General features: G+C 48.9%; 2 protein-coding genes across 2 annotated transcripts in view; one reads left to right on the top strand and one right to left on the bottom strand.

Moving 5' to 3' along the window:
* ndor1 (NADPH dependent diflavin oxidoreductase 1) overlaps positions 1 to 13,219 on the top strand; it is a gene marked incomplete at its 3' end in the record, with an annotated part of 36,126 nt that extends 22,907 nt beyond the window's left edge. Inside the window, exons 13-15 of the mRNA XM_084461582.1 lie at positions 1,604 to 1,722; positions 4,643 to 4,737; positions 13,075 to 13,219. Of these exons, the coding sequence (XP_084317708.1) occupies positions 1,604 to 1,722; positions 4,643 to 4,737; positions 13,075 to 13,219 (359 nt within the window). The remainder of the gene's footprint in view (positions 1 to 1,603; positions 1,723 to 4,642; positions 4,738 to 13,074) is intronic.
* A 2,377-nt stretch (positions 13,220 to 15,596) lies between these two features.
* On the bottom strand, positions 15,597 to 21,733 carry ntmt1 (N-terminal Xaa-Pro-Lys N-methyltransferase 1). The gene is made up of 4 exons (XM_084458760.1): positions 21,617 to 21,733; positions 18,203 to 18,366; positions 17,423 to 17,675; positions 15,597 to 16,600 (listed from the first exon to the last, which is right to left on the bottom strand). The coding sequence occupies exons 2-4, from the start codon at positions 18,359 to 18,361 to the stop codon at positions 16,344 to 16,346; spliced, it is 669 nt and encodes a 222-aa protein (XP_084314886.1). The 5' UTR covers positions 18,362 to 18,366; positions 21,617 to 21,733; the 3' UTR covers positions 15,597 to 16,343.
* Between the last annotated feature and the right edge of the window lie 2,091 nt (positions 21,734 to 23,824).

The following is a 23,824-nucleotide window of genomic DNA, read 5'->3' as shown; positions in this document are numbered from 1 at the left end:
CCCTGACCCTGACCCTGACCCTAACCCTGACCCTGACCCTAACCCTGTCCCTGCATACAAGTACCTGGGCTTTCCCCCTCTCTCAAGTCTCATAGGTGGACTCATCGCTGTCTTTGTGAATAAGACCCTCTTATTGGTGGACTCATCTCTCTCTTTGTGAATAAGGCCCTCTTATTGGTGGACTCAGTGCTCTCTTTGTGAATAAGGCCCTCTTATTGGTGGACTCATCTCTCTCTTTGTGTATAAGGCCCTCTTATTGGTGGACTCATCGCTGTCTTTGTGAATAAGGCCCTCTTATTGGTGGACTCATCTCTCTCTTTGTGAATAAGGCCCTCTTATTGGTGGACTCATCGCTCTCTTTGTGTATAAGGCCCTCTTATTGGTGGACTCATCTCTCTCTTTGTGAATAAGGCCCTCTTATTGGTGGATTCATCTCTCTCTTTGTGTATAAGGCCCTCTTATTGGTGGACTCAGTGCTCTCTTTGTGAATAAGGCCCTCTTATTGGTGGACTCATCTCTCTCTTTGTGTATAAGGCCCTCTTATTGGTGGATTCATTGCTCTCTTTGTGAATAAGGCCTCTTATTGGTGGACTCATCTCTCTCTTTGTGTATAAGGCCCTCTTATTGGTGGACTCATCTCTCTCTTTGTGTATAAGGCCCTCTTATTGGTGGATTCATCTCTCTCTTTGTGTATAAGGCCCTCTTATTGGTGGACTCATCTCTCTCTTTGTGAATAAGACCCTCTTATTGGTGGACTCATCTCTCTCTTTGTGAATAAGGCCCTCTTATTGGTGGACTCATCTCTCTCTTTGTGAATAAGACCCTCTTATTGGTGGACTCATCTCTCTCTTTGTGTATAAGGCCCTCTTATTGGTGGATTCAGTGCTCTCTCTTTGTGAATAAGGCCTCTTATTGGTGGACTCATCTCTCTCTTTGTGTATAAGGCCCTCTTATTGGTGGACTCATCTCTCTCTTTGTGAATAAGGCCCTCTTATTGGTGGACTCATCTCTCTCTTTGTGTATAAGGCCCTCTTATTGGTGGATTCATCTCTCTCTTTGTGAATAAGGCCCTCTTATTGGTGGACTCATCGCTCTCTTTGTGAATAAGGCCCTCTTATTGGTGGATTCATCACTCTCTTTGTGAATAAGGCCCTCTTATTGGTGGATTCATCACTCTCTTTGTGAATAAGGCCCTCTTATTGGTGGACCTCTTACAGAAGTGATCAGCACACCAAACCTCCCTGATCAAGTTTAGACATCAGGCACCACAATAGGTCTCAGGGTTCAGTCACATTAAGGTCACATTGGAATTGGGAAAGTTCCAGAAGTTGGAAGTTGGGTAGAGGTTGTTATAAGGGTGAACCCTGACCCCTGACCCATGACCCTGACCCATGACCCTGACCCATGACCCTGACCCCTGCTGTGTTCTGGGTGGAGGTTGTTATAAGGGTGAACCCTGACCCAGGCTGTGTTCTGGGTGGAGGTTGTTATAAGGGTGAACCCTGACCCAGGCTGTGTTCTGGGTGGAGGTTGTTATAAGGGTGAACCCTGACCCAGGCTGTGTTATAAGGGTGAACCCTGACCCCCTCATCTCTGGTTGCAGCGAACGTGTTGTTCTTCGGCTGCCGGGCGGCGTCCAGGGACTTCTACTGCTCGTCTGACTGGGAGGACATGCAGCGCGCCGGTCAGCTCACCCTGTTCACCGCCTTCTCCCGGGACCAGGTACGACCCTTGACCCACGACCTCCACCGGTCAGCTCACCCTGCTTACCGCCTAACCCTAACCCTAACCCTCCACCCAGGCCTGGGTCACACTGAGGCCTGGATTCACTTATTCATTACATTACATCAGTCATTTAGCTGACGTTTTTATCCAAAGCGACTTACAATAATTGCATTTAACGTAGGAAAAGCCAATATAAGCCGAAAAGCCAATATTCTGCAAAAAAAACATAAATTTTCCTCTGTTTGCGCCTTGCAATTACACCACCCCCACAAACCCCCCCCCCGAACCCCGAGGTTCCACCGCCCCCACAAACCCCCCCCCCGAACCCCGAGGTTCCACCGCCCCCACAAACACCACCCTCGAACCCCGAGGTTCCACCGCCCCCACAAACACCACCCTCGAACCCCGAGGTTCCACCGCCCCCACAAACACCACCCTCGAACCCCGAGGTTCCACCGCCCCCACAAACCCCCCCCCCCCGAACCCGAGGTTCCACCGCCCCCACAAACCCCCCCCCCGAACCCCGAGGTTCCACCGCCCCCACAAACACCACCCTCGAACCCCGAGGTTCCACCGCCCCCACAAACACCACCCTCGAACCCCGAGGTTCCACCGCCCCCACAAACACCACCCTCGAACCCCGAGGTTCCACCACCCCCACAAACACCACCCTCGAACCCCGAGGTTCCACCGCCCCCACAAAAACCCCCCCAAACCCCGAGGTTCCACCGCCCCCACAAACACCACCCTCGAACCCCGAGGTTCCACCACCCCCACAAACACCACCCTCAAACCCCGAGGTTCCACTGCCCCCACAAACACCACCCTCGAACCCCGAGGTTCCACCACATCCACAAACACCACCCTCGAACCCCGAGGTTCCACCGCCCCCACAAACACCACCCTCGAACCCCGAGGTTCCACCACCCCCACAAACACCACCCTCGAACCCCGAGGTTCCACCGCCCCCACAAACACCACCCTCGAACCCCGAGGTTCCACCGCCCCCACAAACACCACCCTCGAACCCCGAGGTTCCACCACCCCCACAAACACCACCCTCGAACCCCGAGGTTCCACCGCCCTCAAAAACACCACCCTCGAACCCCAAGGTTCCACCACCCCCACAAACACCACCCTCGAACCCCCACAAACACCACCCTCGAACCCCGAGGTTCCACCGCCCCCACAAAAACCCCCCCAAACCCCGAGGTTCCACCGCCCCCACAAACACCACCCTCGAACCCCGAGGTTCCACCACCCCCACAAACACCACCCTCAAACCCCGAGGTTCCACCGCCCCCACAAACACCACCCTCGAACCCCGAGGTTCCACCACATCCACAAACACCACCCTCGAACCCCGAGGTTCCACCACCCCCACAAACACCACCCTCGAACCCCGAGGTTCCACCACCCCCACAAACACCACCCTCGAACCCCGAGGTTCCACCGCCCCCACAAACACCACCCTCGAACCCCGAGGTTCCACCGCCCCCACAAACACCACCCTCGAACCCCGAGGTTCCACCACCCCCACAAACACCACCCTCGAACCCCGAGGTTCCACCGCCCTCAAAAACACCACCCTCGAACCCCAAGGTTCCACCACCCCCACAAACACCACCCTCGAACCCCCACAAACACCACCCTCGAACCCCGAGGTTCCACCGCCCCCACAAAAACCCCCCCAAACCCCGAGGTTCCACCGCCCCCACAAACACCACCCTCGAACCCCGAGGTTCCACCACCCCCACAAACACCACCCTCAAACCCCGAGGTTCCACCGCCCCCACAAACACCACCCTCGAACCCCGAGGTTCCACCACATCCACAAACACCACCCTCGAACCCCGAGGTTCCACCGCCCCCACAAACACCACCCTCGAACCCCGAGGTTCCACCACCCCCACAAACACCACCCTCGAACCCCGAGGTTCCACCGCCCCCACAAACACCACCCTCGAACCCCGAGGTTCCACCGCCCCCACAAACACCACCCTCGAACCCCGAGGTTCCACCACCCTCGAACCCCGAGGTTCCACCGCCCCCACAAACACCACCCTCGAACCCCGAGGTTCCACCACCCTCGAACCCCGAGGTTCCACCGCCCCCACAAACACCCTCGAACCCCGAGGTTCCACCGCCCCCACAAACACCACCCTCGAACCCCGAGGTTCCACCACATCCACAAACACCACCCTCGAACCCCGAGGTTCCACCGCCCCCACAAACACCACCCTCGAACCCCGAGGTTCCACCACCCCCACAAACACCACCCTCGAACCCCGAGGTTCCACCGCCCCCACAAGCACCACCCTCGAACCCCGAGGTTCCACCGCCCCCACAAACACCACCCTCGAACCCCGAGGTTCCACCACCCCCACAAACACCACCCTCGAACCCCGAGGTTCCACCGCCCCCACAAACACCACCCTCGAACCCCGAGGTTCCACCGCCCCCACAAACACCACCCTCGAACCCCGAGGTTCCACCACCCCCACAAACACCACCCTCGAACCCCGAGGTTCCACCGCCCCCACAAACACCACCCTCGAACCCCGAGGTTCCACCACCCCCACAAACACCACCCTCGAACCCCGAGGTTCCGAATCCAAAGTTGCGTTTTCAGGCCAGAAACCCGGTGCTGCGTCCTAGTTGCATTGTTGTAGTTGCGTTGTTGTAGTTGCGTTGTTATAGTTGCATTGTTGTACTGTAGTTGCGTTGTTGTAGTTGCGTTGTTGTACTGTAGTTGCGTTGTTGTAGTTGCGTTGTTGTAGTTGCGTTGTTGTACTGTAGTTGCGTTGTTGTAGTTGCGTTGTAGTCTCGGTCTCTCACACGCACACACACACACACACTCTCAAACACTGTTCATGAGCTTATCAACAAAACATTTTATATTTTTGTGTTTTTCCAGGAGGAGAAGATTTACGTGCAGCACCGTGTGAAGGAGCAGGCTGAACTGCTCTGGGATCTGATAGCCAATAGGAACGCCTGCTTTTACATTGCTGGGTGAGCCAACTAATGTCCATGAATATTTAGTTAGATAGTTGGATGACTGATCACATGTGGACAGGATAGTTGGATGACTGATCACATGTGTGGACAGGATAGTTGGATGACTAATCACATGTGGACAGGATAGTTGGATGACTGATCACATATGTGGACAGGATAGTTGGATGACTGATCACATGTGTGGACAGGATAGTTGGATGACTAATCACATGTGGACAGGATAGTTGGATGACTAATCACACGTGGACAGGATAGTTGGATGACTAATCACATGTGGACAGGATAGTTGGATGACTAATCACATGTGGACAGGATAGTTGGATGACTAATCACATGTGGACAGGGTAGTTGGATGACTAATCACATGTGTGGACAGGATAGTTGGATGACTAATCACACGTGGACAGGATAGTTGGATGACTAATCACATGTGGACAGGGTAGTTGGATGACTAATCACATGTGTGGACAGGAAAGTTGGATGACTAATCACACATGGACAGGATAGTTGGATGACTAATCACATGTGGACAGGATAGTTGGATGACTAATCACATGTGGACAGGATAGTTGGATGACTAATCACATGTGGACAGGATAGTTGGATGACTAATCACATGTGTGGACAGGATAGTTGGATTACTAATCACATGTGGACAGGATAGTTGGATGACTAATCACATGTGTGGACAGGATAGTTGGATGACTAATCACATGTGTGGACAGGATAGTTGGATGACTAATCACACGTGGACAGGATAGTTGGATGACTAATCACATGTGGACAGGGTAGTTGGATGACTAATCACATGTGTGGACAGGAAAGTTGGATGACTAATCACACATGGACAGGATAGTTGGATGACTAATCACATGTGGACAGGATAGTTGGATGACTAATCACATGTGGACAGGATAGTTGGATGACTAATCACATGTGGACAGGATAGTTGGATGACTAATCACATGTGTGGACAGGATAGTTGGATGACTAATCACATGTGGACAGGATAGTTGGATGACTAATCACATGTGTGGACAGGATAGTTGGATGACTAATCACATGTGGACAGGATAGTTGGATGACTAATCACATGTGGACAGGATAGTTGGATGACTAATCACATGTGGACAGGATAGTTGGATGACTAATCACATGTGGACAGGGTAGTTGGATGACTAATCACATGTGGACAGGATAGTTGGATGACTAATCACATGTGGACAGGATAGTTGGATGACTAATCACATGTGGACAGGATAGTTGGATGACTAATCACATGTGGACAGGGTAGTTGGATGACTAATCACATGTGTGGACAGGAAAGTTGGATGACTAATCACACGTGGACAGGATAGTTGGATGACTAATCACATGTGGACAGGATAGTTGGATGACTAATCACATGTGTGGACAGGATAGTTGGATGACTAATCACATGTGGACAGGATAGTTGGATGACTAATCACATGTGGACAGGATAGTTGGATGACTAATCACATGTGTGGACAGGATAGTTGGATGACTAATCACATGTGGACAGGATAGTTGGATGACTAATCACATGTGGACAGGATAGTTGGATGACTAATCACATGTGTGGACAGGATAGTTGGATGACTAATCACATGTGTGGACAGGATAGTTGGATGACTAATCACATGTGGACAGGATAGTTGGATGACTGATCACATATGTGGACAGGATAGTTGGATGACTAATCACATGTGGACAGGATAGTTGGATGACTAATCACATGTGGACAGGATAGTTGGATGACTGATCACATATGTGGACAGGATAGTTGGATGACTGATCACATATGTGGACAGGATAGTTGGATGACTAATCACATGTGGACAGGATAGTTGGATGACTAATCACATGTGGACAGGATAGTTGGATGACTAATCACATGTGGACAGGATAGTTGGATGACTAATCACATGTGGACAGGATAGTTGGATGACTAATCACATGTGGACAGGATAGTTGGATGACTAATCACATGTGGACAGGATAGTTGGATGACTGATCACATATGTGGACAGGATAGTTGGATGACTAATCACATGTGGACAGGATAGTTGGATGACTAATCACATGTGGACAGGATAGTTGGATGACTAATCACATGTGTGGACAGGATAGTTGGATGACTAATCACATGTGGACTGGATAGTTGGATGACTGATCACATATGTGGACAGGATAGTTGGATGACTAATCACATGTGGACAGGATAGTTGGATGACTAATCACATATGTGGACAGGATAGTTGGATGACTAATCACATATGTGGACAGGATAGTTGGATGACTAATCACACGTGGACAGGATAGTTGGATGACTAATCACATGTGGACAGGATAGTCGGATGACTAATCACATGTGGACAGGATAGTTGGATGACTAATCACATGTGTGGACAGGAAAGTTGGATGACTAATCACACGTGGACAGGATAGTTGGATGACTAATCACACTTGGACAGGATAGTTGGATGACTAATCACATGTGTGGACAGGATAGTTGGATGACTAATCACATGTGGACAGGATAGTTGGATGACTAATCACATGTGGACAGGATAGTTGGATGACTAATCACATGTGTGGACAGGATAGTTGGATGACTAATCACATGTGGACAGGATAGTTGGATGACTAATCACATGTGGACAGGATAGTTGGATGACTAATCACATGTGGACAGGATAGTTGGATGACTAATCACATGTGGACAGGATAGTTGGATGACTGATCACATATGTGGACAGGATAGTTGGATGACTAATCACATGTGGACAGGATAGTTGGATGACTAATCACATATGTGGACAGGATAGTTGGATGACTAATCACATATGTGGACAGGATAGTTGGATGACTAATCACACGTGGACAGGATAGTTGGATGACTAATCACATGTGGACAGGATAGTTGGATGACTAATCACATGTGGACAGGATAGTTGGATGACTAATCACATGTGTGGACAGGAAAGTTGGATGACTAATCACACGTGGACAGGATAGTTGGATGACTAATCACATGTGGACAGGATAGTTGGATGACTAATCACATGTGGACAGGATAGTTGGATGACTGATCACATATGTGGACAGGATAGTTGGATGACTAATCACATGTGGACAGGATAGTTGGATGACTAATCACATGTGGACAGGATAGGTGGATGACTAATCACATGTGGACAGGATAGTTGGATGACTGATCACATGTGGACAGGATAGTTGGATGACTAATCACATGTGTGGACAGGATAGTTGGATGACTAATCACATGTGGACAGGATAGTTGGATGACTAATCACATGTGGACAGGATAGTTGGATGACTAATCACATGTGTGGACAGGATAGTTGGATGACTGATCACATGTGGACAGGATAGTTGGATGACTAATCACATGTGTGGACAGGATAGTTGGATGACTAATCACATGTGGACAGGATAGTTGGATGACTAATCCCATGTGGACAGGATAGTTGGATGACTAATCACATGTGGACAGGATAGTTGGATGACTAATCACATGTGGACAGGATAGTTGGATGACTGATCACATATGTGGACAGGATAGTTGGATGACTAATCACATGTGGACAGGATAGTTGGATGACTGATCACATATGTGGACAGGATAGTTGGATGACTAATCACATGTGGACAGGATAGATGGATGACTGATCACATGTGGACAGGATAGTTGGATGACTAATCACATGTGTGGACAGGATAGTTGGATGACTAATCACATGTGGACAGGATAGTTGGATGACTAATCACATGTGGACAGGATAGTTGGATGACTAATCACATGTGGACAGGATAGTTGGATGACTAATCACATGTGTGGACAGGATAGTTGGATGACTAATCACATGTGGACAGGATAGTTGGATGACTAATCACATGTGTGGACAGGATAGTTGGATGACTAATCACATGTGGACAGGATAGTTGGATGACTAATCACATGTGGACAGGATAGTTGGATGACTAATCACATGTGGACAGGATAGTTGGATGACTAATCACATGTGGACAGGATAGTTGGATGACTAATCACATGTGGACAGGGTAGTTGGATGACTAATCACATGTGTGGACAGGAAAGTTGGATGACTAATCACACGTGGACAGGATAGTTGGATGACTAATCACATGTGGACAGGACAGTTGGATGACTAATCACATGTGGACAGGATAGTTGGATGACTAATCACATGTGTGGACAGGATAGTTGGATGACTAATCACATGTGGACAGGATAGTTGGATGACTAATCACATGTGGACAGGATAGTTGGATGACTAATCACGTGTGGACAGGATAGTTGGATGACTAATCACATGTGGACAGGATAGTTGGATGACTAATCACATGTGGACAGGATAGTTGGATGACTAATCACATGTGGACAGGATAGTTGGATGACTAATCACATGTGTGGACAGGATAGTTGGATGACTAATCACATGTGGACAGGATAGTTGGATGACTAATCACATGTGGACAGGATAGTTGGATGACTGATCACATATGTGGACAGGATAGTTGGATGACTAATCACATGTGGACAGGATAGTTGGATGACTAATCACATGTGGACAGGATAGTTGGATGACTAATCACATGTGGACAGGATAGTTGGATGACTAATCACATGTGGACAGGATAGTTGGATGACTAATCACATGTGGACAGGATAGTTGGATGACTAATCACATGTGGACAGGATAGTTGGATGACTGATCACATATGTGGACAGGATAGTTGGATGACTAATCACATGTGGACAGGATAGTTGGATGACTAATCACATGTGGACAGGATAGTTGGATGACTAATCACATGTGTGGACAGGATAGTTGGATGACTAATCACATGTGGACTGGATAGTTGGATGACTGATCACATATGTGGACAGGATAGTTGGATGACTAATCACATGTGGACAGGATAGTTGGATGACTAATCACATATGTGGACAGGATAGTTGGATGACTAATCACATATGTGGACAGGATAGTTGGATGACTAATCACACGTGGACAGGATAGTTGGATGACTAATCACATGTGGACAGGATAGTCGGATGACTAATCACATGTGGACAGGATAGTTGGATGACTAATCACATGTGTGGACAGGAAAGTTGGATGACTAATCACACGTGGACAGGATAGTTGGATGACTAATCACACTTGGACAGGATAGTTGGATGACTAATCACATGTGTGGACGGGATAGTTGGATGACTAATCACATGTGGACAGGATAGTTGGATGACTAATCACATGTGGACAGGATAGTTGGATGACTAATCACATGTGTGGACAGGATAGTTGGATGACTAATCACATGTGGACAGGATAGTTGGATGACTAATCACATGTGGACAGGATAGTTGGATGACTAATCACATGTGTGGACAGGAAAGTTGGATGACTAATCACACGTGGACAGGATAGTTGGATGACTAATCACATGTGGACAGGATAGTTGGATGACTAATCACATGTGGACAGGATAGTTGGATGACTAATCACATGTGGACAGGATAGTTGGATGACTAATCACATATGTGGACAGGATAGTTGGATGACTAATCACATGTGGACAGGATAGTTGGATGACTAATCACATGTGGACAGGATAGGTGGATGACTAATCACATGTGGACAGGATAGTTGGATGACTGATCACATGTGGACAGGATAGTTGGATGACTAATCACATGTGTGGACAGGATAGTTGGATGACTAATCACATGTGGACAGGATAGTTGGATGACTAATCACATGTGGACAGGATAGTTGGATGACTAATCACATGTGTGGACAGGATAGTTGGATGACTAATCACATGTGGACAGGATAGTTGGATGACTAATCACATGTGTGGACAGGATAGTTGGATGACTAATCACATGTGGACAGGATAGTTGGATGACTAATCCCATGTGGACAGGATAGTTGGATGACTAATCACATGTGGACAGGATAGTTGGATGACTGATCACATATGTGGACAGGATAGTTGGATGACTAATCACATGTGGACAGGATAGTTGGATGACTAATCACATGTGGACAGGATAGTTGGATGACTAATCACATGTGTGGACAGGATAGTTGGATGACTAATCACACGTGGACAGGATAGTTGGATGACTAATCACATGTGGACAGGATAGTTGGATGACTAATCACATGTGTGGACAGGATAGTTGGATGACTAATCACATGTGGACAGGATAGTTGGATGACTGATCACATATGTGGACAGGATAGTTGGATGACTAATCACATGTGGACAGGATAGTTGGATGACTGATCACATATGTGGACAGGATAGTTGGATGACTAATCACATGTGGACAGGATAGATGGATGACTGATCACATGTGGACAGGATAGTTGGATGACTAATCACATGTGTGGACAGGATAGTTGGATGACTAATCACATGTGGACAGGATAGTTGGATGACTAATCACATGTGGACAGGATAGTTGGATGACTAATCACATGTGGACAGGATAGTTGGATGACTAATCACATGTGTGGACAGGATAGTTGGATGACTAATCACATGTGGACAGGATAGTTGGATGACTAATCACATGTGTGGACAGGATAGTTGGATGACTAATCACATGTGGACAGGATAGTTGGATGACTAATCACATGTGGACAGGATAGTTGGATGACTTATCACATGTGGACAGGATAGTTGGATGACTAATCACATGTGGACAGGATAGTTGGATGACTAATCACATGTGGACAGGATAGTTGGATGACTAATCACATGTGGACAGGATAGTTGGATGACTAATCACATGTGGACAGGATAGTTGGATTACTAATCACATGTGGACAGGATAGTTGGATGACTGATCACGTGTGGACAGGATAGTTGGATGACTGATCACATGTGGACAGGATAGTTGGATGACTAATCACATGTGGACAGGATAGTTGGATGACTAATCCCATGTGGACAGGATAGTTGGATGACTAATCACATGTGGACAGGATAGTTGGATGACTGATCACATATGTGGACAGGATAGTTGGATGACTAATCACATGTGGACAGGATAGTTGGATGACTAATCACATGTGGACAGGATAGTTGGATGACTAATCACATGTGTGGACAGGATAGTTGGATGACTAATCACACGTGGACAGGATAGTTGGATGACTAATCACATGTGGACAGGATAGTTGGATGACTAATCACATGTGTGGACAGGATAGTTGGATGACTAATCACATGTGGACAGGATAGTTGGATGACTGATCACATATGTGGACAGGATAGTTGGATGACTAATCACATGTGGACAGGATAGTTGGATGACTGATCACATATGTGGACAGGATAGTTGGATGACTAATCACATGTGGACAGGATAGATGGATGACTGATCACATGTGGACAGGATAGTTGGATGACTAATCACATGTGTGGACAGGATAGTTGGATGACTAATCACATGTGGACAGGATAGTTGGATGACTAATCACATGTGGACAGGATAGTTGGATGACTAATCACATGTGGACAGGATAGTTGGATGACTAATCACATGTGTGGACAGGATAGTTGGATGACTAATCACATGTGGACAGGATAGTTGGATGACTAATCACATGTGTGGACAGGATAGTTGGATGACTAATCACATGTGGACAGGATAGTTGGATGACTAATCACATGTGGACAGGATAGTTGGATGACTAATCACATGTGGACAGGATAGTTGGATGACTAATCACATGTGGACAGGATAGTTGGATGACTAATCACATGTGGACAGGATAGTTGGATGACTAATCACATGTGGACAGGATAGTTGGATGACTAATCACATGTGGACAGGATAGTTGGATTACTAATCACATGTGGACAGGATAGTTGGATGACTGATCACGTGTGGACAGGATAGTTGGATGACTGATCACATGTGGACAGGATAGTTGGATGACTAATCACATGTGGACAGGATAGTTGGATGACTAATCACATGTGTGGACAGGGTCTCAGAATGAGGGCTTGAATGCTTCATCACCAAGTTGGTTTGTGAGTAGCCACGACCTTTAACCTCTGGAGTGAAGAATGCCTCATCTTTGAATGAGAATCTCAGGGCGTGGCTGCCCAGCTACTGCATGGCTCATGTTCTACCTGGTCACCTAGTGATTTATGTTGTCTTGTCCGTATAAATGTTGTGGTGTGTGTGTGTGTGTGTGTGTGTGTGTGTGTGTGTGTGTGTGTGTGTTACTCCCACAGCAATGCTAAGCAGATGCCCGCGAGTGTGTGTGACGCACTGAAGGAAGGCTTCCAGAGTGAGGGGGGCGTGTCGTCGGAGGAAGCCGACGAGATGCTGGTTGCCATGGAGAAGGCAGGCCGGTTCCAGAGCGAGACCTGGTCCTGATCACCTGACCTCTGACATCACAGACTGCTGCTGCTATTCAAACTCCCCTAGCAGTTGTTGTGTTAGTTGGGTTGGTGCGCTAGGCTTGTTGGGGTTAGTTGGGTTGGTGCGCTAGGCTTGTTGGGGTTAGTTGGGTTGGTGCGCTAGGCTTGTTGGGTTGGTGCGCTAGGCTTGTTGGGGTTAGTTGGGTTGGTGCGCTAGGCTTGTTGGGGTTAGTTGGGTTGGTGCGCTAGGCTTGTTGGGGTTAGTTGGGTTGGTGCGCTAGGCTTGTTGGGGTTAGCTGGGTTGGTGCGCTAGGCTTGTTGGGGTTAGTTGGGTCGGTGCGCTAGGCTTGTTGGGGTTAGTTGGGTCGGTGCGCTAGGCTTGTTGGGGTTAGTTGGGTCGGTGCGCTAGGCTTGTTGGGGTTAGTTGGGTCGGTGCGCTAGGCTTGTTGGGGTTAGTTGGGTCGGTGCGCTAGGCTTGTTGGGGTTAGTTGGGTCGGTGCGCTAGGCTTGTTGGGGTTAGTTGGGTCGGTGCGCTAGGCTTGTTGGGGTTAGTTGGGTCGGTGCGCTAGGCTTGTTGGGGTTAGTTGGGTCGGTGCGCTAGGCTTGTTGGGGTTAGTTGGGTCGGTGCGCTAGGCTTGTTGGGGTTAGTTGGGTCGGTGCGCTAGGCTTGTTGGGGTTAGTTGGGTCGGTGCGCTAGGCTTGTTGGGGTTAGTTGGGTCGGTGCGCTAGGCTTGTTGGGGTTAGTTGGGTCGGTGCGCTAGGCTTGTTGGGGTTAGTTGGGTCGGTGCGCTAGGCTTGTTGGGGTTAGTTGGGTTGGTGCGCTAGGCTTGTTGGGGTTAGTTGGGTTGGTGCGCTAGGCTTGTTGGGGTTAGTTGGGTTGGTGCGCTAGGCTTGTTGGGGTTAGTTGGCATCTTGCTCCATGGGCGTTTGTCTGGGTTGTGGCTTCGCCAGCCTGATCACGTGAGCTCACATTCAATTCCTCACTAGATCAGTCTGGTCATTGGTTCAAACTGAATCCCAGCCGACCTGATATTGGTTGGGCCAATCACAACCGCTTATCTAATATGGGGCGGGTTTGACGACTTTACCCACTTGATACTGTAGGACAATACGATGACTGACCCGCGTTCCATTGCTCTGATTGGTTGTAGGTCTATCCAATTGCATCCAGATGCATTTTGGTCTGAGTCTGTTGAAATGGCCTGTGCCCCTTGGAAATCGAAAAACACGGGATTTCTAGACCCTTCGCATTGTTGCGAATTGGGTCTGGCAAAGCCGGGCTAGTCTGGTTGACCAGCCCTAACCCTCTGATTGAACCAGCCCTAACCCTCTGATTGACCAGCCCTAACCCTCTGATTGACCAGCCCTAACCCTCTGATTGACCAGCCCTAACCCTCTGATTGAACCAGCCCTAACCCTCTGATTGACCCAGCCCTAACCCTCTGATTGAACCAGCCCTAACCCTCTGATTGAACCAGCCCTAACCCTCTGGTTGACCACTGAGCTCTGATTTCCTATGGAGCACCATCCCCCATTTCTCAACTAATTGGAAAAGTGAGTTATTTTCCCAAACATTCTAAACCCAACAGTGAACTAGAGGAGGTTGGTGTTCTGGTTGTTGTTGGTTGTTATTGATGCCGTGTGTAAGTTACATTCACAACAGTAGCATTGTGAAGTGGCAAAACATTGTTTCACTGATACAGTGCTTCAAGACTCTTGCACAGCAGTTTCATGTTATAGATTGCTTCATGGAAAATAATTTAATAACCAGTGACACAGGCTATATATTTGAATGCCACACCTACGGGGAAAATCAATCTGTAAATAATTTTACCTCCATTTGATTTAGTAAATGTCAAATGTAATGGGGGTGATATGCAATTTGAAGCAGAACATAATATAAAGTGTAGAAAAGGGTATTTGGAAGTTATATGCGTGGTCTTGAACAGCCAGTGGGGAATCACCATGTGGCCATCTTGTTTATATTATACAGGAGGGTTAGATGATCTGAATAGAGGTTAACTGCATTCTGGCTGTCTTGTGCCTTATGGGACCAGTTGAGATGTGATGGTGAGAACTGTGCATCTGATCATGCTGTATTAAGGTGGTTATTTTAATAAACAATCCAGATGCAACAGTAACATGTCTGCCAGCCATGATGCCAAAATGATATTGGTTTCATGTGCAGAGTAGAAGGGCCAATGTGCTCATTTCAACTCAAACACCGCAGAGAGAACTCTTATCTGGAAAAGACGCAACGTGAACCAGAAAATATCCAATAAGGACTCAAAGAAGTAGAGCATGTCGATCTGCATTCTAGGACCAAACAAGAACCAGACACAGCATGGCCTTTTCTGTAAAGTTATATTTCATTTGACATTCAAAGAGCCATTTAGAGAAAATCATGGGCAATTCATAAATATTTAATCAGCATTCATCAATAAGTTATCTAACGAAGTAAACTCAGTCTCAGACATATAAACGGAGTGTAAAGTGTTGGGTCTCTAAATGTATAAATATAAAAACCAGGTATATGGAGGGTCCGACCACGCATGGACGGCCTCTTCCATAAGCACAGGTGGACCAGAGCGACGTGTTTGACTTGGCTGGTTCAGTATCAGAGCGACGTGTTTGACTTGGCTGGTTCAGTATCTGAGGCCTTCTTTACACACGGTCTGCCCGTACATACAATTGCAATGCCTACAAATACTTTGATATGTCGACTTCCTGAAACCGTTACCTTACGCATGCACACAAACAAACAATGGGTCACACACACCGGTAGACAGAACACACACATTCAGCTGGACATTCAGACTCTCAGCTGAAGGAGGTTTGATGTGAATGTGTTCTTACGGGAGGCAACTCCAATTTCAACCCCTGACTCCTTCCGTTTGGCACTTGTGTAGAAGGGAAAGGGCTGGATAGGTACAGTCCAGAGCCCTGGATCTACTACATCTAACCCTGAACCCTGAACCTATCCAGTCCTTCCTGATTGAGCCAAAGTAGTTAAGGGCCAACCAGGGATCATCTTCCACTAACACAGTCCGGGTCCCTGTGGCCCTATGGGAGGGCCCTATGGGAGGGCCAGCGTGTGGACCTGGTAGATCTCCGGGTCCCTGTGGCCCTATGGGAGGGCCCTATCGGAGGGCCAGCGTGTGGACCTGGTAGATCTCCTTGGGGAAGTTCTTCTGCTGCTCCTGGTGGACGACCCTCAGGCCGGCGCGGCCCACCAGGCTCATCAGGAGGCTCATGTCACGGCACACGCTGCTGTCCACGTCGTCGGGGACCACGCCCTCGTACGCCACGTTGTCCTTGATCACGATCAGCCCGTCAGGACGCAGGCCGCCACGGCAGCGCCGCAGGAAGTCCACCAGGTGCTCGTCAGTCAGGTGTCCTGAGGAGGGGAGGGATCGATTGAGTGATTGATCATTTATTGGTCCTTTCGGAAACAACATTTTGCCATACCGCCATCGTCAGACAGAAAAACAGTCTAGGGATTACCGGTATAATGATAAACCGTGATACAATTTGATTGAATGTATCGCGATAAAATAATAACTGTTTGATTCCCGCACTTTGAAAAACTCACTGTAAATCCTGTCAAGACTGACGTCATAGTCTGTAACAGCCTGCTTGTCCACATATCTGAATGTGTGAAAACATTGTGTCATAAGAATAATTATTGTTCCTGTGTGTGTAGGAAATTAAATATTCTGGTGGATGCGCCAATTTATTTAAACAAATAAATTAATGTTAAAAACTAAAATTTAGACCTATACTGCGACCTGGAACTGAGTTACATTACAAAAACAAAATATTACAAAACCTTAAAATTCATCAACACAGTGGATATAATAAATCAAATCAATCAATCAAAGCTTTATTTATATAGCGCATTTCATACCCAGAGGCAACACAAGGAGTCAAGGAGTTTGAGATCCCATCAGCCCCTGGGGGAACTCACCCATGACCCACTGAAATCCCATCAGCCCCGGGGGGAACTCACCGATGACCCACTGAACTCCCATCAGCCCCGGGGGGAACTCACCGATGACCCACTGAACTCCCATCAGCCCCTGGGGGAACTCACCCATGACCCACTGAAATCCCATCAGCCCCTGGGGGAACTCACCCATGACCCACTGAAATCCCATCAGCCCCTGGGGGAACTCACCGATGACCCACTGAAATCCCATCAGCCCCTGGGGGAACTCACCGATGACCCACTGGATCCAGATGACGTCGTAGCGGCCGTCCTGGGGCGTGAAGTCCTGCAGGCCGCAGCAGTAGTAGTTGTGGACGCGCTGGCTCTCCTCTCCCAGGTCGGCCTTGGCCTTGTCCAGGAACTCCTGCGTCACGTCCACCAGGTCCACCGTGCGGAACAGGGGCAGCAGCAGGCGCTTGGTGATGCGTCCGATGCCGGCGCCGCAGTCCAGGGCGCAGCCCGCCGTGGTCTTCCCCTCCCCCTCCTCCAGAGCAGGTGGGCAGAGTGCAGGAGAGCCAGGGCAGGAGAGCCAGGGCAGGGGGGCAGAGGGCAGGAGAGCCAGGGCAGGGGGGCAGAGGGCAGGAGAGCCAGGGCAGGGGGGCAGAGGGCAGGAGAGCCAGGGCAGGAGAGCCAGGGCAGGGGGGCAGAGGGCAGGAGAGCAGAGGGCAGGAGAGCCAGGGCAGAGGGGCAGAGGGCAGGAGAGCAGAGTGCAGGAGAGCCAGGGCAGGGGGGCAGAGGGCAGGGGGGCAGAGGGCAGGAGAGCCAGGGCAGAGGGGCAGAGGGCAGGAGAGGGACAGTTAGCCAAACGGCTGCAACATTGGTTCAGATATCGGCAACACACCTTTGCAGAGGCAGAGGAGGTGGTGATACTGTAATTATAAATGTAATAGAGATGATCTGAATTTCCTTGTAAAAGAAAATAAAACACTTTCTACAAACAGCACAGAATGAAGTTCTGAAAGTTATACTGTACTCCAATGCTTTTCAACCATATGTGTGGCAATATCTTACTCCCAGGAATTTTTGCAGGAAAGCTTTGGAGCCGTTGAGGTCGATGCTGGAGATGCTGCCGTATCCTCCCAGCATGCCGTCCACCGTGGGCGCCACGTCCCTCCAGTAGTCCTCCGCCTTCGCGTAGAAGGTGGTCTCATCATCAGCCATGTCCCCCATCCTGTCTGAATGAAACAAAGGTCTGCATTTCAATCCAGTCTGTACTACAGGCTAGTTAGGCTACAGGCTAGTTAGGCTACAGGCTAGTTAGGCTACAGGGTAGTTAAGCTACAGGGTAGTTAGGCTACAGGCTAGTTAGGCTACAGGCTAGTTAGGCTACAGGGTAGTTAAGCTACAGCGTAGTTAGGCTACAGGCTAGTTAGGCTACAGGGTAGTTAGGCTACAGGGTAGTTAGGCTACAGGCTAGTTAGGCTACAGGCTAGTTAGGCTACAGGGTAGTTAGGCTACAGGGTAGTTAAGCTACAGGGTAGTTAGGCTACAGGGTAGTTAAGCTACAGGCTAGTTAAGCTACAGGGTAGTTAGGCTACAGGCTAGTTAGGCTACAGGCTAGTTAGGCTACAGGCTAGTTAGGCTACAGGCTAGTTAGGCTACAGGCTAGTTAGGCTACAGGCTAGTTAGGCTACAGGCTAGTTAGGCTACAGGCTAGTTAGGCTACAGGGTAGTTAGGCTACAGGGTAGTTAGGCTACAGGCTAGTTAGGCTACAGGCTAGTTAGGCTACAGGCTAGTTAGGCTACAGGGTAGTTAGGCTACAGGCTAGTTAGGCTACAGGCTAGTTAGGCTACAGGCTAGTTAGGCTACAGTGTAGTTAGGCTACAGGCTAGTTAGGCTACAGGCTAGTTAGGCTACAGGCTAGTTAGGCTACAGGCTAGTTAGGCTACAGGCTAGTTAGGCTACAGGCTAGTTAGGCTACAGGCTAGTTAGGCTACAGGCTAGTTAGGCTACAGGCTAGTTAGGCTACAGGCTAGTTAGGCTACAGGGTAGTTAGGCTACAGGCTAGTTAGGCTACAGGGTAGTTAGGCTACAGGCTAGTTAGGCTACAGGCTAGTTAGGCTACAGGGTAGTTAGGCTACAGGCTAGTTAAGCTACAGGCTAGTTAGGCTACAGGCTAGTTAGGCTACAGGCTAGTTAGGCTACAGGCTAGTTAGGCTACAGGCTAGTTAGGCTACAGGGTAGTTACCTACAGGCCACTGTTTAGACGACATATTGTCTGTTATCCACTAAGACAGCTCAAATTAAGTGTGATGCAAAAAGGGCAGACAAAATAATATTGCAGATGGAGTATAATTCTGTGGACTTAACCCGTCTGGTATAGACCTATACTATACTATATAGACCTATACTCTCTGGTTAACCCGTCTGGTATAGACCTATACTCCTATACTATACTAGATAGACCTATACTCTCTGGTTAACCCGTCTGGTATAGACCTATACTCCTATACTATACTATATAGTCCTATACTCTCTGGTTCACAGTTTTATTACAGAGTTGTTGCTCATTAGCTTCTCTCTGTTGAGGGTTTTCCCAGGGCGGATTCAAACCCGCACGCTCCCGCTCGTGAGGCGGACGGGCTGACAGCTGTGCCAATGGGGACGGCCCTCTTGGAGGGACTGTTAGCGCTCCTTTTGAAGAGTGAGTTTAACCAACCACTCACTACCACTACCTGGGACTCACAGACACTCAGTTACATCTGGAGGGCAGCAAAGCACTTCCAGCAGTCAGTCTGCCTCAGGAGCCAAACCGCGGGGGGCGGACAGCTCTGCTCGTCACACTAGCAGCTAGATAGAATAGCTAGCTAACACTAGTATCTTATTATTGTATTGTTTGGTTGATTTAGAGTTAAATCCATCTAGCCGACTACATTATCTCATTGGTTAGCTTCTAATTACTTTAAAAGTTATCATGCTGTGTTTCAGGGCATTGTCGGTCACCACAATTAATTGTTAGATAAGATAAGAAGCACCACAGTTAATATTTTGTCTAAGAGAGGCTGTATTGGTGTGAAGTCTGTGTCACACACTACCTGCGTGTTCTAGATTAAATCATCAGGTGTCCTGACAGAGCTATTATTACTATGAGACCATTTTAGCCTAATTCTTTCAGCTGCAACCCTGGCAGTGTAAAACATAATTCTCATAACATAAATATGAAGCTGACAAAGATATGTCATTCCCGAGAAACTCACCAGGGAGAGCAAAAGGGTTCTGGGCTTTTATTTTCTGCAACCCTAAACCTGACTCTACCAGGAGGCCTAGGCGATGATGTGAGACGACCGGCATCCGCGTCCCATCACCTGCTGAGTATGTTAAGCAATCTGACCCGACCAGGACGAGCCAGCTGTCAGTTCATCTCATGACCGGGCTCAGTAACTCTGACCCGACCAGGACCAGCCAGCTGTCAGGGGTCATCATGACCGGGCTCAGTAACTCTGACCCGACCAGGACCAGCCAGCTGGGTTCATCTCATGACCGGGCCCAGTAACTCTGACCCGACCAGGACCAGCCAGCTGTCAGGGTTCATCATGACCGGGCTCAGTAACTCTGACCCGACCAGGACCAGCCAGCTGGGTTCATCTCATGACCGGGCTCAGTATCTCATGACCAGGCTCAGTATCTCAGGACCGGGCTCAGTATCTCATGACCAGGCTCAGTATCTCAGGACCGGGCTCAGTATCTCATGACCGGGCTCAGTATCTCAGGACCGGGCTCAGTATCTCATGACCAGGCTCAGTATCTCATGACCAGGCTCAGTATCTCATGACCGGGCTCAGTATCTCATGACCGGGCTCAGTAACTCATGACCGGGCTCAGTATCTCATGACCGGGCTCAGTATCTCATGACCGGGCTCAGTAACTCATGACCAGGCTCAGTAACCCAGCAGGCGGTGATTGAATGTGACAAGAGGTCCAAGCAAGCTGTCTATGTCATGAAGGAAAAATGGCAAGCACACAAATAACCTGGCTAGCTTGAAATAACTTGTGGACATTATTTAAAACGTTGATGAGCTAAAAGGCTTAGGTTTGCAGGTTAACGATCCAACCCGACTGATTCAAGGGTCTTGATCATAACAGATCTGCCCACTAGGCTAGTTATGCATGTTACTGTCTAACTTAGTTAGCTAGCTAGCTAGCATGCGTAGAAAACAGAGCTAGCCAGCTAAATAGCCCGAATATATTTGCTTCTCATCACCTGCACTTTTCTCAAACAAACAATTTCTGTAAAATGCACAATAGTCAAACTAACATGTGATTCCCAGCTGTCTGGTTCCTGAGCCGTGAAGTCACCGTGAGGAGAGTAGCATGGGGAGGAGTTAGCATAGCTAGCAGCTAGCATACACGACCAGGACACGAGGTGAGTCTACCAGCTAACCCTCCTCCTACAGGGGGATCATAGACCAGAGAAGTCATCTTACCTTCGCACGTAGTCTACTGTAAGTCTCGGTCTCACTGTGAAGTCTTCTGACCCCTCAATCATGTCATAGATCAACCGGCCCGGTGCTCCTTCTGACCGCAGGAAGCATCCCTGACAAACCTTACACAGCTACGTCACTTCCTTCCTTCTTCTTCTTCTTCTTCCTTGGGTTGTATGGCGGATCGCAAACAGCTTAAAGGTGCATACCGCCACCTACCGTACAAGAGTGTGCATCATCATGTCATCATCCTAGTGCTCACAGACTACAGTCTGCCCCACAACCGTGTGTCACCCAAGAAAGTAAATAGAGCCTTCCTGCAGATCCCTACCCCTCCCCCTCCGTGCCCAGTAAACCCCTCAAAGTCCATTCCCTTCTGCTTCTCTGACCTTATCCCGGAGTCTCTCTCTCTCTACTCCATAGTTGGGACAGTGCAACAGAACATGTTCAGTATTTTCCGCAGCTCCACAGTGCCCACATATATCACTCCCCCTTTTCCCCAGTACAAACAAGGTGCCGTTCAGTCCCGTGTGATCAAACCTGAGTCTAGCCATGACGATTTCCTCCCTCCTGGTCTGTGCAGTGTAGTTCTTCACCATAACTGACTTCTGCACCCTGTGATACCCCCTCCCCTTCTGGTCTTCATCCCACCTCTTCTGCCAGAACTCAAATCCCTTCCTTCTAATCACCGCTTTCCCCTCTCCCTTCCCGAGCGGAACAGGCACCGAGATGACCTTAGTCAGTGCACCTTTCGCCAGTCGGTCCGCAGTCTCATTCCCTGTCACCCCCTCATGTGCCGGAACCCAACAAAACTGCACGTCTATCCCACCCCTGTGAAGCCTAAACAAACTGTGATACAATTCAATAAGTAGATCCTCCCTGACGGACTGGGTGGACTGTATACTGTCCAGCACTGATTTGGAGTCCGTGCACACCACCACCCTATCAGGTCTGACCTCCTCCACCCACTGCAACCCAAGGATGACCGCCACCATTTCAGCCGTGTACACAGATAACATATCAGACAGCCGCTTGGAAAGACCCACTTCGAACCCCGGGACATACACACCAACCCCCACTCTATCCAGTTCATCCTTTGACCCGTCAGTGTAGATCTCCACACACCCGTAGTAACTCGCACGCAGATACCTGCCCGTGTTCAAACCCACTTCACCCGGCTGCCATCCATGTCTTCTCTCCAGAACGCTCCTGTCCACGGTCACTTCAGGGAAGAGCCAAGGGGGCACCCAACTAACTGGGGCGGACCTAGTGAACTCCATCCCCTCCAGCCCATAGTCCCTCACTGTGGCTCCAACAGTCCACCCAAACCCAGTCCCCTGGAACCTATTGAGTTCCCAGCAATCCCGCAACGTGAGCTTAGCAAGGTGGTCGTCCCCACACCCTTGCAGCCTAACCCAGTAGGCCAGCGCCAGTTTCTCCCGCCTGAGCTCCAGTGGCATTTCTCCATCTTCAATGAGCACCGCATTATTGGGGGTAGATCTAATAGCCCCCAAACAGATCCGCAGAGCCCTGTATTGCAACCGATCCACCTTAAGCAATGTAGACTTAGCTGCCGCTGCATACACCACCCCCCCATAGTCCAGAGCTGACCTCATCAGTGCCCTATAAATGTTCAGCATTGACTGCGTTCCTGCCCCCCAGTCACACCCAGCCACAGCACGCAGGAGATTGACAACCTTTTTGCACTTGGTTTCCAAGTGGCGAATGTGTACTGCCCATGTAAACCTGCTGTCGAGCCACAGGCCCAGGTATTTAAACTCCGTAACCAATTCCAGAGGCCGACCATAGAGCATGAGCCCCCCAGCCTTGAGCTTGCGTTTATTAGTGAACACCATGTAGCAGGACTTGCTCGCTGACAGTTTGAACCCCCACTCATAAGACCACCTTTCCACCTTCTCAATTGCCTGCCTCAGCTTCCCGAACACGTACGGCACATTCCTTCCCCTCATCCAAATGGCCCCATCGTCTGCATAAAGAGCCGACTTGATGCATCCCTCAAGGTTCGCAAAAATATCATTAATCATCACATTAAACAACACCGGGCTGATCACACTCCCTTGAGGGATACCATTCACTATGCTGAACAGCTCTGAGACGTCCGCACCCACCTTGACTCTAAGTGTCCTACCCGTTAAAAAGTCCATAACCCAATTGTACAACCTCCCCACAATACCCAAACGACTCAACTTG

The sequence above is a fragment of the Borostomias antarcticus genome, assembly GCF_949987555.1.
Source record: "Borostomias antarcticus genome assembly, chromosome: 2".
NCBI lineage: Eukaryota > Metazoa > Chordata > Actinopteri > Stomiiformes > Stomiidae > Borostomias > Borostomias antarcticus.
The sequence above is the reverse complement of the archived record's forward strand: the minus strand, read 5'-3'. Positions and strand labels throughout refer to the sequence as shown.

Coding starts and splice junctions, on each gene's coding strand:
- ntmt1 (XM_084458760.1), bottom strand. CDS start 18,361: ATGGGGGACATGGCTGATGATGAGACCACCTTCTACGCGAAGGCGGAG. Junction 17,676..18,202: donor TCCTGCAAAAATTCCTGGGA/GTAAGATATTGC, acceptor CCTGCTCTGGAG/GAGGGGGAGGGGAAGACCAC. Junction 16,601..17,422: donor CTGGATCCAGTGGGTCATCG/GTGAGTTCCCCC, acceptor TCCCCTCCTCAG/GACACCTGACTGACGAGCAC.